Raw genomic sequence first — 13963 nt, forward strand, 5'->3', positions numbered from 1 at the left:
GGTGTAATCCAGACTATTGCACTTTATGGTAGTGAAATATGGGGTCTGCTCAGTCACCATAGTTATAGTAAATGGGAAAAACATACAACAGAGGCCCTGCATGCGGAATTTTGTCAGAACATTCTCCGTATCCAAAGAAAAACACCAACAAATGCATGTAGGGCGGAATTAGGCAGATACCCACTGATAATAAATATCCAAAAACGTGCACTAAATTTTTGGAATCACCTTAAATCTAGGCCCCCCAGATACATTTCAATTTAAAACCCGTCAAACACACGAGGGGAGCCCAGAAAAGAGTTCCCCGTGTCAGTTGGTACTGAGACTACCTACCCTTATTCAGTTAAACCCTGACCAGCCTCAGATCAATACTGATCCCCAATCACCAGTTAGAGTGAACCAAATTATCAAACAATGTAAAGAAACTTATTTGGAACATTGGGATAAAGAAACCAAAAGACAAAGCAGATTAAAAAGTTACCGTGCCCTAAAAAGAGATTATAAATTGGCAGACTATCTCTCAACTGTTAGAGACATAAAGCAGAGACAGACCCTCACCAAATACAGGTTAAGTGACCGCTATTTGGCAGTTGAAAAAGACAGAAGAGATTCTGGCAACCAAGAGAAAATAGAATATGCGGCCACTGTTTGACAGATGAGGTTGAAACAGAGGTGCACTTCCTTCTAAAATGTAAAAAATTTGACAAAACAAGGAAAACATTCTTTGACAAACTCAGTCTGGCATCCCCTGATTTTAAAGAACTAGATAACATATCAAAACTAAGAATAATCCTAGGTGAAGGAAATAAGGCACATCCTGGTCAGTGGGGGCGCTGCAAAATGTGTTTTATACTTTTTTTGTTTTTTTAGTATGTTTTAATGTATGTTTTTAACTTTTCTTTGTATGTCTCGTGTGGGGGGGTAAGGGGGAAACTGCTTCGGTCGCCTCCTCCACAGAGAGGCAACACCTTCCATGTCGCCTCCCTGTGGCCTAACATCGAGGATCGGTGCGGCCTTTCCCGGAGACGCGCCCGGGACTTCAGCCACGGGAGCAGCGCGGACACTCGGCGTGGAACGGGCGAGCCCTTGCCGGGGCGGAGCGCTCCATTTCGCTGGCCCACGGCAGCCTGAAGTCGCATTCTGCAGAGCTCCAGCTGGCGCAGCGTCCGCAGACTGGGATCCCTCGTTGGGGGACCCCTGGAGGGGAGCTTCGACCGCCGGGCCTGCGGTGCTTCTGGCTTCAGCGCTGCGGGAACGTTAAAACTTTGATCGCCGGCCTGCACCAACCTGAAGCCGCGGTCTCCGGTGGGGAGGTACCGTTTCAGGACTTACCTGGACTTTCACTCATCTGAATGCCCGCAGCGGCGGCTGCGGAGGGTTGAGGTCCCGACCACGGGGGTAAATGGAGGAGGACTGGCCAAATTTTGTGCCTTTCATCACAGTGATGAATGCCGTGGTGGATGTTTGTGTTAAATTTTTTAATTGTGTTTTTGTGTGTTCTTTTTCATTGTACCGCTGCTGGCAAATTCATTTCACTTGCACATTATGTGGAGTGGGCGGGCGTGATCCCGAGTGAGCATGCGGGCCGCCAGCGAGGATGGCGAAAAGCAGCGGGGGCACCAGCCGATCTGTGGCTTCCGCCAGCGTGACAGAGCTGGGCCGGGGAAGTGGAGGAGAGCCGGGCGGCAGCAGCCATTATGGTCGCGCGGGGCACGCGATGAGAAGGTGGCCAGCGGGAGTCGACTGAGTGGGGGGGCGTGAGGATTTTATTAAAAATGTGTACAGAAAATTTCATGAGTGGATTTGCGAATGTAAAAGTAAAATCGCTAGCGAAATGGTAAAAAATCTTGGCATGTTTGCGTCTGGTTTTCGCGAAGTAACAAATCAAAGGCAAAATCAAAATGACATACACCCACACAGAGTTTTAAAAGTATATAGATAGATGTTCAGTGTTTTTCCATTGGGGGTAAAATGCAATTGACAATTGTTGAATGGCTCAGTAACGCTTTTAAGTTTTAAAGAAAATTATCAAATTACAGTGCAAAATAAATTACTACCCTACACCAAAATTATTCTGCAAGTATCACTATTTCAGAGATTTGCGAATTGTGCATTTAAAAAAATACATTTAGTTCAGTTTGGTACTAGCACTGTTTTTATTTCATTTTACTGGTTCGTACCTTGTGATGTATATATAGACTTGACAGAAGGCTAGGGGATGCAGTAGGGGGGATAGGGAATACAGCAGTGACAGGATTCAATGGTGCTCCTTCAATACAAACCTGCCTGGAAGGAAGTGCAGGGTGTGTAGAAACACAAATACTGGCTGGTGAGACACCAATCCTAGCCTGTATAAGGTAGTAAAATACACAGGATAAATAACTTTTCTTTTCAAACGGCAGAGATTTCCCTAATGTTGCTAAGGCAAATTTTTTGCATTAACAATGCTTTATTGTTCTAGAGTTGAAATGTTAAATGAAACAATCCTAAAATACACATACCAAATATTATCAGCACCATGAGTGCATGCGCGTGCGTGTGTGTCAAGAATTCAGCTTTTCCAATTAGTCATATTAATTGAAAATACCACACTCCATATTAAATTCATGCACTGATTTAAGTAGATTTTTTTAAAGGAAACAAAAGCATTAAAGGAAGAGAGTACTATTCTGAGAGTTCGATGAAGGATGGTGTAAAAGTAAAATGGAATGAAAATGCTGGTATTGACTGGTCAAGCCAAATGTTTTTTTTGCCCTACGTTGAATAATTCATTTAAGGTAGTTGTACACAAGCAAAAAAAATAAAAAAAATACTTGAGCAAACTACAAAGGTTCCTATCAATGACAATTACATGAATTAGCAAAAATAATGATGGAAAAGAGTGCTGGTTCTGTAAACTCAGTTACTTTTCGGATCACAATAGGAGCTTTTTGTTGCACATTTCTCGAAATATGAATTTACACATTAACACAACAAACGTTGGTCTGTATTTTGCTTGGTGAAAACTGGGATTATGAAATAGTCATAGTCTTACAATGAGGAAACAGGCCTTTCGGCCCAACTTGCTCAAACCGGCCAACATGTCCCATCTACATTAGTCCCACCAGCCTGCATTTGGCCCATATCCCTCTGAAATGAATGGGATTAGTTGAATGGTGTGATCCTTCTAATGTTTTAGATAATGATTATAACTCCACTTTGCTCTCTTAATTGATCAGTAAATAAATCTTGGCCATTGTGCTGTAGTCATAAGTGCTAGTAAAATCTAGTTCAAATTACTTTTATGGTGCCGAATTAACTACTGTTTTACAGAACAATGACAAATGAATTGATAACTAATTAACCTCAGCAATCTAGGATTGGGAATTCTCTGAGGGAATGTTATCCAAAATCCTGTAGAAAAGGTCTGCAACCCCTAACCTTTCTGGCCTGAATGTGGCGCAAGTCCCATGACAAGAGATTGACTGTTTCCCAGTTTACCGTGTGTGTCAAACAGTTTAAATCACTGCATCATAAGTGGCTCAATAATCACACATTGAAATAAAAAGTTGGTTACAAAATTTGAATGAGTTTTAGTTTCAATCCCAAGTTAAATCTGTACAAATTCCACATGGGTATCCGCCACCGAATGAAATATTAAAAAAGTTTTAAATTACTTGAATACATCTAATAAAGTGAAAATTCAACCGTTTTTATTCACAAAATTTCCCCCAAAAAATTTGGTTTTACACCGTTTAAAACATTAGATGAACCGAATTAGAATTCTTAATTATAAACCACCAATATTTGATGAATTTTCAATGTACAAATAGCAGTATAAAGATGCAGCCAAAACGCATTTCAACAAACATCCATTAGAATCATTTTTTTTTAATTTTGTTGTGATGTCGTTTTAATTGCCTGCTTGCAATTCTTACCTCCTCCACTATTAGGTGAATGTATTCAATCAAATCAAGCTGCTTTCTAGTCATGCAGCTCTAGCAGTCACACGGTGTCATAGAGTGATACAGTGCGGAAACAGGCCCTTCGGCCCAACTTGCCCACATCAGCCAACATGTCCCACCTGTCTGCTTTTGGTCCATATCTCTCCAAACTTGTTTTATCCATGTACCTATCTAACGGTTGGGATAGTTGGGATAAACGTTGGGATAGTCCCAGCCTCAACTGCCTCCTCTGGCAGCTTGTTCCATACAACCACCACCCTTTGTGTGAAAGTTACCCCTCAGATTCCTATTAAATCTTTTCCCCTTCACCTTGAAACTATGTCCTCAATTCCCCTACTCTGGACAAGTGATTCTGTGCATCTACCCGATTTATTCCTTTCATGATTTTATACACCTCTACAAGATCTCCAACACTCAGACCATCTAGTCCTGGCAACATCCTTGTATATCTCTGAACCCTTTTATACAATATCTTCCCTATAATATGGTGCCCCGAACTGAACACAATATTCTAAATGCAGTCTCACCAAAGTCTTATACAACTGCAACATAACCTCCCAACTTCTATACTCAATACTCTGACTGACGAAGGCCAATGTGTCAAAAGCCTTTTTGACCACCTTATCTACTTCTGACTCCACCTTCAAGGAACCATGCACCTGCACTCCTTGATCCCTCTGCTCTACAACACTCCCCAGAGGCCTACCATTCACTGTGTAGGTCGTGCCCTTGTTAGACGTCCCAAAATGCAACACTCCACAATTCTCTATTAAATTCCATCAACCATTCCTCCGCCCACCTGGCCAACCAATCCAGATCCTGCTGCAATCTTTCACAGCCATCTTCACTATCTGCAAAACCACACACTTTTGTATCATCAGCAAACTTGCTAATCTTGCCCTGTATGTTCTCATCCAAATCATTGATGTAGATACCAAACAGTAACGGCCTAGCACCGAACCCTGTGGCACACCACTAGTCACAGACCTCCAGTCCGAGAAGCAACCTTCCACCATCACCCTCTGCTTCCTTCCATGAAGCCAATTTGCTATCCATTCAGCTATCTTTCCTTGGATCCCATGCAATCTAACCATCCAGAGCAGCCTGCTATGCAGAACCTTGTCGAATGCCTTACTGAAATCAATGTATCCATGCAAAAGCTCTGCCCTCAGACTTTTTTGGTCAAGTCTTTAAAAAACTCAGATGTGTGTGACACGACCTCCCATGTACAAAACCATGCTGACTATCCCTAATCAGCCTTTTCCCATCCAAATGCTTGTATAACCTATCCCTCAGAATACTCTAGTAACTTTCCAACTACAGATGTTAACCTCACCGGCCAAAAGTTCCCAACATTTTCCCTGCAGCCCTTCTTGAATTGAAGCACAATATTTGCCACCCACCAGTCTTCCGGCACCTCTCCTTTATTTAAGGACGACTCGTAAATTTCAACCAGGGCTCCCGCAATTTCATCACTAGTTTCCCACAATGTTATCAGATATCTGATCAGGCCCTGGAGATTTGTCTACCTTCATACACGATAGTCCTTCGACAGCAACACTGACTGCTCTCAAGACACTTCCTTTGACTGCCCCAAGTTCCTCCGTCCCACTGTCTTTCTCCTCGGTAAACAGAGAGAGAGAGAGAGAGAGAGAGAGAGAGTGGGACCTCTAGGGAATCGAAGCAGTCACCTCTGTGTGGAGCCACAGGAGATGGGTCCTGTGGCTCCACACAGAGGTGCCTGCTTCGATTCCCTAGAGGTCCCACTCTCTCTCTCTCTCTCTCGTTACCCTTTTCCCCCTTATGCATTTATAAAATATTTGGGATTGTCCTTAATGCTACCCACAGAGCTATCTCCTGGCCCCTTTTTGCCCTTCTGAATTCCTTTTTCAGTTTACTCCTTAGTTCCCAAAACTCCTCAAGGGATGCACTTGATCCCAGCTGCCTATATCTGCCCCATGCATCCTTTTTGTTTTTGACCAATGCCACGATTTCCCTCATCAGCCAAGCTTCCTTACACTTGCATGCTTTGCTCTTCACTCTAACAGGGACATACATATCCAGAGGTGTTGTTAGCACACTTTTAAAAACATCCCATTTGGCTGATGTTCCTTTCCCCTCAAATAACCTGCTCCAGTCAACTTGAGCGAGACCTTCTCTCATACCCTCAAAGTTGGCCTTACCCCAGTTGAGCATTTTAACACGTCCCTAGCCATAATTATCTTAAACCTAATTGAACTGTGGTCACTGGTCCCAAAAGGCTCCTGCACACACACTTCATTAACTTGCCCTTCCCAATTTCCCAATACTAGATCCAGTGTTGCCCTGTCACGTGTGGGGGTCTCTACACACTACTTGAGAAAACTCTCCTGAACACTTTTGATGAATTGCACCCCATTTAAACACTTATTATCTAAATGGTGGCCAACTAGGAAAAGGGGAGATGCAGCGAGACCTGGGTGTCATGGTACACCAGTCATTGAAAGTGGGCATGCAGGTGCAGCAGGCAGTGAAGAAAGCGAATGGTATGTTAGCTTTCATAGCAAAAGGATTTGAGTATAGGAGCAGGGAGGTTCTACTGCAGTTGTACAGGGTCTTGGTGAGACCACACCTGGAGTATTGCGTACAGTTTTGGTCTCCAAATCTGAGGAAGGACATTATTGCCATAGAGGGAGTGCAGAGAAGGTTCACCAGACTGATTCCTGGGATGTCAGGACTGTCTTATGAAGAAAGACTGGATAGACTTGGTTTATACTCTCTAGAATTTAGGCGATTGAGAGGGGATCTTATAGAAACTTACAAAATTCTTAAGGGGTTGGACAGGCTAGATGCAGGAAGATTGCTCCCGATGTTGGGGAAGTCCAGGACAAGGGGTCACAGCTTAAGGATAAGGGGGAAATCCTTTAAAACCGAGATGAGAAGAACTTTTTTCACACAGAGAGTGGTGAATCTCTGGAACTCTCTGCCACAGAGGGTAGTCGAGGCCAGTTCATTGGCTATATTTAAGAGGGAGTTAGATGTGGCCCTTGTGGCTAGGGGGATCAGAGGGTATGGAGAGAAGGCAGGTACGGGATACTGAGTTGGATGATCAGCCATGATCATATTGAATGGCGGTGCAGGCTCGAAGGGCCGAATGGCCTACTCCTGCACCTAATTTCTATGTTTCTATGTTTCAACATTATGGTTTTCCCAGTCAATATTGGGAAAGTTAAAATCTCTGACCTGCAGCTGTCTGCAATCTCCTGGCATATTTGTTCTTCTAATTACCATTGAGTATCTGGGGGTCTGCAGTACACCCCCAACAAGGCGATCATCCCTTTCTTGTTCCTCAGCTCCACCCATATAGCCTCACTAGACGAATGGTCCTTAATGTCACCTCTGACAACTGTCGGGACATCCTCCTTCAGCAACAATGCAACGCCCCTTCCTCTTTTTCCCTCACCCCAGCCTCTCCTGAAACTCCTGAACCGCAGAACATTAAGCTGCCAGTCCTGCCCCTCTCTTACCCAGCTTTCCATAATGGCTACAACGTTCCAGTCGCTCATACCTATCCATGCCCCAGCCTCATCTGCATTACACGTCAGGGCCCTTGTATTAAAATACGTGCAGTTTAAACCAACCCTCCTTCCTCGCTCTCTGCCTTTCACCTGCCTATTCTGTCCACTAACCTTTCAACACCCTCCATACTTACATCACGAGAGGCATACAACAAGTGAATGTAACTGATTGTGCACTGGACAACTGGAGCACGGTTAAGTAACAAACTATGCAAAAAGTCTGGATGTGAAAGAATCAAAATTTTAGGCCTTGGAAATATTTACTGAGGAAAAGAATAGATGGTTCTTTGTTTAATAGGTGTTTTTGGTTTTAAGTCTTGATAATAGAAGTGGGGAAATTCAAGCACAGATCATTATTCAATCTTTGAAGAATAGCATCTGTAAAGCAGAATCCAAGTCATTAACTAACTTCCTTTGTTAAATTTTCCTCAAGTTGGCAAGGAGCCCTTTCGTGGAATTGGGAAATCATTAACTAAATTCATGAAGCAGATTGTGATCAGAATGGATTTTCTTAGAATAAAGAGATAAGTTGTATCAAGAGTGGAGCATATAACTGCTTTGTTCAAGAAGGAACTGCAGATGCTGGAAAATCAAAGGTAGTCAAGAATGCTGGAGAAACTCAGCAGGTGCGGCAGCATCTATGGTGCGAAGGAAATAGGCAACGTTTCGGGCCGAAACCCTTCTTCAGACTGATGCAGGGTGGGGGTGGGGGGGAGAAGAAAGGAAGAGGAGCCAGAGGGCTGAGGGAGAGCTGAGAAAGGGAGGAGACAGCAAGAGCTACCAGAAATTGGAGAAGTCAATGTTAAGCCACTGGGATGCAGACTGCCCAAGCGGAATATGAGGTGCTGCTCCTCCAGTTTCCGGTGGTGCTCACTCTGGCAATGGAGGAGGCCAGGACAGAAAGGTCGGACTCGGAATGGGAGGGGGAGTTGAAGTGCTGAGCCACAGGGAGATCAGGTTGGTTAATGCGGTCCGAGCGAAGGTGTTCGGCGAAACGATCGGCAAGCCTACGCTTGGTCTCACCGATGTAGATCAGCTGACATCTTGAGCAGCGGATGCAATAGATGAGGTTGGAGGAGGTGCAGGTGAACCTCTGTCGCATCTGCTTTATAAGCTATTGACAAATCTTAATGTGCAAGGGATGGAAACTTATTTTGCTGGCTTGCGTACTGAACGTGTTTACATATGTTATATGTTTGCATCTGACTTTGAAACTTGAAAAGGGAGACTCAAGTACTCAAAGGACAACAGCTTTCTCACCTGAGTGTTTGAAGTCACTATCAATGCAACTGTTATATTTGGCTGTGGGCTCCCACTTGGGATGGGCAGTGTAGGTGCTTAAGTTGCCATCAAAGGAGCTAATGCAGGGATGCCAAAGTGGTGAACTTTGGAATTGTGCATGGTATAGAATCAGCATCCTGTCAAAAGCACCATTAAAAACACTTTCACAGCGCTATTGTAACTGATTTAGTCAATATATTAGAATTTACTGTAAACTCTCTTCACTAGATCTAATTCAAAATTATGAGAAATTAATGACCCGTTATTCCAAATAATCAATAGAGTGAACAATCTATATTTTCAATTTCAATTTGCAATTTCAACTACAATCTTGGGCACAAACTACTAATGCAATTTAGTTTTTTTTAATGGCCATACTTACTATATCACTTCCAGACAGTGAAGCAGTTGATGAAGAGCAGGCTGATGAGAGCTGAAGTGGGCTGGACAAAGACATAGGTGATGCTTGGCTATAGGGAGAATCAGAATCTCTGCCTTGTTGGTGATCTCTGTTGACATTACCAGTCGTCTTATCCACTGGTTCAATCTTAACACCATTATCTGATTTGGGAAGAACAAAAAAAGGTGACATGTAGAGATACAGAGAATCAACAGTTTAAAAATTGTTTTAAGCATATGTTATTATATGCATCAAAAATTTTTCACAACAATACAATACAATACAATTCAATTCAATTTATTGTCATTTGGACCCCTTGAGGTCCAAACGAAATGCCGTTTCTGCAGCCATACATTACAAACAAATAGACCAAAGACACAACATAATTTACATAAACATCCATCACATTGCTGTGATGGAAGGCCAAAAAAACTTATCTCTCCCCTGCACTCCCCCCCCCCCCCCCCCCCCCCCGATGTCAGAGTCAAAGTCAAAGCCCCCGGCGGGCGATGGCAATTGTCCCGCGACCATTAAAGCCACGCCAGGTGATACAAGGTCACACAAGGTTCTTGATGTTAGAGCCCCCGGCGGGCGCTCGCAGTCCCGCAGCCATTCCAAGCCGCGCGGGGCGATGATGTAAGGCCCCGCTCCAGGAGCTCTTCAACCCCGCAACTCGGGCGGGAGAAGTCGCCGTTGCGGAAGCCCCGAAAAGCGGTCTCCCTCCAGGGACCCGCGGGCTCCCGGTGCCGTCCGCCAAACCCGCAGTTGCAGCCACCGAATCTCCGGAGGTCGGGCCGCAGCAGCGTCCACCACAGCTCCACCCGCTCTGGACTCAGCCAGCTCCGCGACGGTGAGGTGAGTAGTCGGCACCACAGCCCCCGGTCTTCCTGTTGGAGGCCGCTCCTCGTTGCAGCCCCAACGACAACGGAGACCCGACAAAGAAAAGGTCGGGTCTCCCGTGCAGGGAGAGATTTAAAAGTTACCCCCTCCCCCCCACACCACCCCCACATACCCCAACAAAAAATAACAAAAACTACATAAAAACATAGACATAAAATAATAAAAACGCAGACGGACTGCAGAGGCCGCTGCTGACGATAGTCGCGCCGCCCACCGGAATTGTATTGAATTGTATTGTATTGTAATTGTTGTATTGTAAATGCTTCTACAATTAAGTTAGTGTTCAGGAAAGCCATATCCATAATATCCAATTATATAACTAATTAATGAAGCACAAACAACCCATGGCAATGAGAGTCATACAACTTTACAGCATGGAAGCAAGCCATTTGACTCAACTTGCCTATTCTGACCAATTTGGCATTCTTGGCTAATCAAATTTGCCAGCATGTGGCCCATATCGCTCAAAATCTTTCCTCCCCATGTTTCTGTCCAAATTTCCTTTGAATTTAATTGAAACATTATCCAAAAAAAAAATTCAGTGTGTCACTGAGGCCAGCCAATCACAAAACTGTTTGGTGGAAGGGGCGGATCTAAAGAAAAATGGTGGAGTGGTGCAGATTAGCAGTGGTGACAGAGGACTCAGTCTAAAGTACAGAGGCTTTTCTGTGGCCATGAGCAAGACCATGATCAGTATGGTGTGTTGCTTCCTAGGTGTTGAGGTCAAGAATGTCATAGTGGGTACAGAGCATTCTGGAAGGGGAGAGGAGCCATTTGTAATAATGACCTGAGAAAGGAGAGACTAGGTTCTGCAAGAGTAAGGGAGAAAACTGAAAAGGACTTCCAGGGTTGTAATCTCATGACTACTCAATTCACATGCTAGTGAGTATCGAAACAAGAAGATAGCATTGATGAAATGAGTGGCTAAAGACCAGGAAGGCAGACTTCACATTTTTTAGACTATTTGGATCTCTTCTGTGATAGGGATGGGTTGAACCAGAACTGGTGGAGAACCAATATTCTTGCATGGAAATTTTCCAGCGCTATGTAGGAGGACTTAAACTTGTGAGGCCAGGGCTTCAGACACCAAAATGAGAGCACAACAGGTGGGAAGTTTGACTCGCATGTAGAAAATAGAATATAGTCCAGAGGGATGAATGGGAGGGCCAGGTCAGAGCTCACAGGAAAGATGGCGAGCACAGAGTGTGGATAAGCACGAGAAATTATGATATTGTTGCAATCAAAGAAAGATGGTTGAGGGAAAGGTAGGATTGACAGCTTAATGTTCCAGAGAGGCATGTAAAGAGGGGTTTTGCACTGCTGATCAGGGAAAGCATTCCAGCAGAACTCGGGAAGATACCCTGGAGGGATGAGACAATAAGCCACCTGGCTAAAATTAAGGATGAACAAAGGGGTGATCGCTTTGTTGGGTTTATACTAAAGACCTACCAATACTGAAGCATAGAAAAGTAGGCATATTGCAGAAAGGTGTAAGAGCAGTAGGTTGCAGTAGTGTGCCATTATTATTTTCTAGATATTGACAGGGATTGCCTTAAGTACTGGAGCTATAATGGAGTGGAATTCATAAAATAAATCCAAGGTGCTTTTTCTTTTTTAAGCAAAGTGTATAGTCTTGCCAAGCAGGGGCAGTGAGTGGGGCTGGAAAAGTTAGAAGTGTCTGAACAAACCGGGAACTGGATCCATAGTTTAGTAAGCTTTAAATTAGTCATGGAAAAATAAGGTTGGTCTTAGAGTTCGGGCCTTAAACTGGTAAGAAAACAGTATTGCCATAGTGCAAGACTGGACCTGACACAAGTTGTGTGAGAAGGAACTGCAGATGCTGGTTTAAACCAAAGATAGACACAAAAAGCTAGAGTAACTCAGCAGGACAGGCAGCATCACTGGAGAGAAGGAATGGGTGACGTTTTTGGGTCGAGACCCTTCTTCAGATTGGGACGTAGATTGGGAGCAGCTGGATAAAGGGAAAACAATGCCAAATAAATGGAAAGCAAGAAGGTATTTGTGGAAAAACTAGGTCTCCTCAGGGAGTAAGTGGCAAGCTGTGTGTAGAGCAAGGACTTTTCAGTTTCTGAAGGAATACTTGTTAGATATGTGGTTTGAGAATTAATTGAGGGGTTTGCCAATATTCTGGAGCACATCTATACCATAACGTAGGAAGTGATGGAAATATTGGTGCACACTAAGGCGGATAACTCCCTAGTCCTGATGAGATGCGTCCCACGATTCTAAAGTAAGTGAGAGGGAAAACTGCCGCGGGTCTGATAAAGATTCCTGCATCATAGTTAGCCATGCATGAAGTACCAGAAGACTGGAGATTACCAGCTTCTCTTCCAGATGAACCATAAAAAGCATCTTGTACATTGCATCGCAACCTGAATATAGGCAACTGCTCTATCCATGACCATAGAAAAATTGCAGATTGTGTACACAGTTCAGAGTTTCCAATCAAGACTTCACAAACCAGACTTTCCAACCCAACCCCATCAATTCCATCTAAACTTTGTGCCACCTTGGAAAAACCATTAATCAACATTTACACCCTGGTTATTCTGTCTTCTTTCCTTTCCTGTCAGGCAGAAGACACAAAAGCTTGAAAGCCTGTACAAGATTCAAGAATAGTTATTTATTTGTTATCAGACAATAAGACTTTTGACTCGACTCTGTAAGTGACCTCTTCGATGCCACGGATGAATGGCAAATCTTCCAATCTACCTAGTTGTGGCCGTTTCCTTTTAAAAATCTGCATCATCTTTGCACTGTTTATTTCCTTCTTTGCATTACCTGATGTATTCATGCATGGTATTATTTGTTTACTTTGCGCACAGTTTTCCACTGTATTTCAGTATGCGACAGAAATAAACCAATTCAAATAGCTACATCCTTGTAGTTATTGATCTTGCCTTCAGAAGTTCTCAGAATCAGAGTATTCCATTGGATTCCTCTCTTGTGCCTTATTAATGGTGGAAAGTACTTGGCGAAATCAGTAGACATGTCATCTACTTCAAAATATATAGCTTTTGCCTTTCCACAATGCCACAGCATTTGACTAGTTTCAAAATGTTTCCGAATAAGTTAATCTTAAGAGGGCAAGTATAAATAGAATTATTGAATGTTGAGGGTAGAGCTTATAGTGACCATCCCCTGACACTTATGTGGCAAACTTTGCTTTCGACTTATCAGAATGAACGTATGCTGCATACAGGAAATGGACATTATGAATTCATTAGAAAACCTTTGGCCTTCAATTTGTGTCTTGAAGATAGATGGTCTGAGAGTACTTCCCCATGATGATAGAGTGTAGAACTATGGGTAGTAATGAAACCAAACTGATTTATTTGCTTTCTGACCTTGAAATCACAAATTCCTTCTTTCTTCCTATTCCTCCCAGTGCACTATATCTTAAACACTGTAATGGCTGTTACAGGGAGAACGGAACCAGATTCATTCCATCGTTCAACAATGCCACATTGCCATTAATCAATATCACCACATGTGTTTCACCATTTAATAAGATCTTTGATAGAAAGTCTCAAAAAAATCCTCACTTGATTGATCTTTTACGGGGAGTACACAATACAATACACCTTCTCTTGGAAATTGCAGTAGTAGACCACAAATTAGAGTGCAACTCCATTATTCTTGGCAAATACAAAATGGCCAAGTTCTTCAGAAGGAAAGCCTCAACAATTAAAATACATTAGGCTGATTAAGTCTATTGTTGACAAATGCAAATGTTTATCTTCAAATAGAAGTATCTTTGGCTCTATCTTAAATGAGCAATCACTTATTCTGAAACCACGTTCTTGGTTTTTCCATACATGGGGAAACAATCTACAGGCAAACATGGCCAGAATCTTAAT

The 13963-nt window shown here is 43.2% G+C and overlaps 1 protein-coding gene across 4 annotated transcripts in view; it reads right to left on the reverse strand.

Moving 5' to 3' along the window:
• tent4a (terminal nucleotidyltransferase 4A) overlaps positions 1–13963 on the reverse strand; it is a 72629-nt gene that overhangs the window by 5830 nt on the left and 52836 nt on the right. For 2 of the 4 annotated variants that reach the window (XM_033048085.1, XM_033048077.1), the window contains exons 10-11: positions 9165–9343; positions 2283–2348 (exon numbers count right to left, since the gene is read on the reverse strand). In XM_033048085.1, the coding sequence (XP_032903976.1) occupies positions 2283–2348; positions 9165–9343 (245 nt within the window). Of the gene's footprint in view, positions 1–2180; positions 2349–9164; positions 9344–13963 lie in introns of all 4 variants that reach the window. The other 2 variants (XM_033048069.1, XM_033048061.1) reach the window with 1 other exon arrangement.

Source organism: Amblyraja radiata, chromosome 2 (genome assembly GCF_010909765.2).
Source record: "Amblyraja radiata isolate CabotCenter1 chromosome 2, sAmbRad1.1.pri, whole genome shotgun sequence".
Classification (NCBI taxonomy): domain Eukaryota; kingdom Metazoa; phylum Chordata; class Chondrichthyes; order Rajiformes; family Rajidae; genus Amblyraja; species Amblyraja radiata.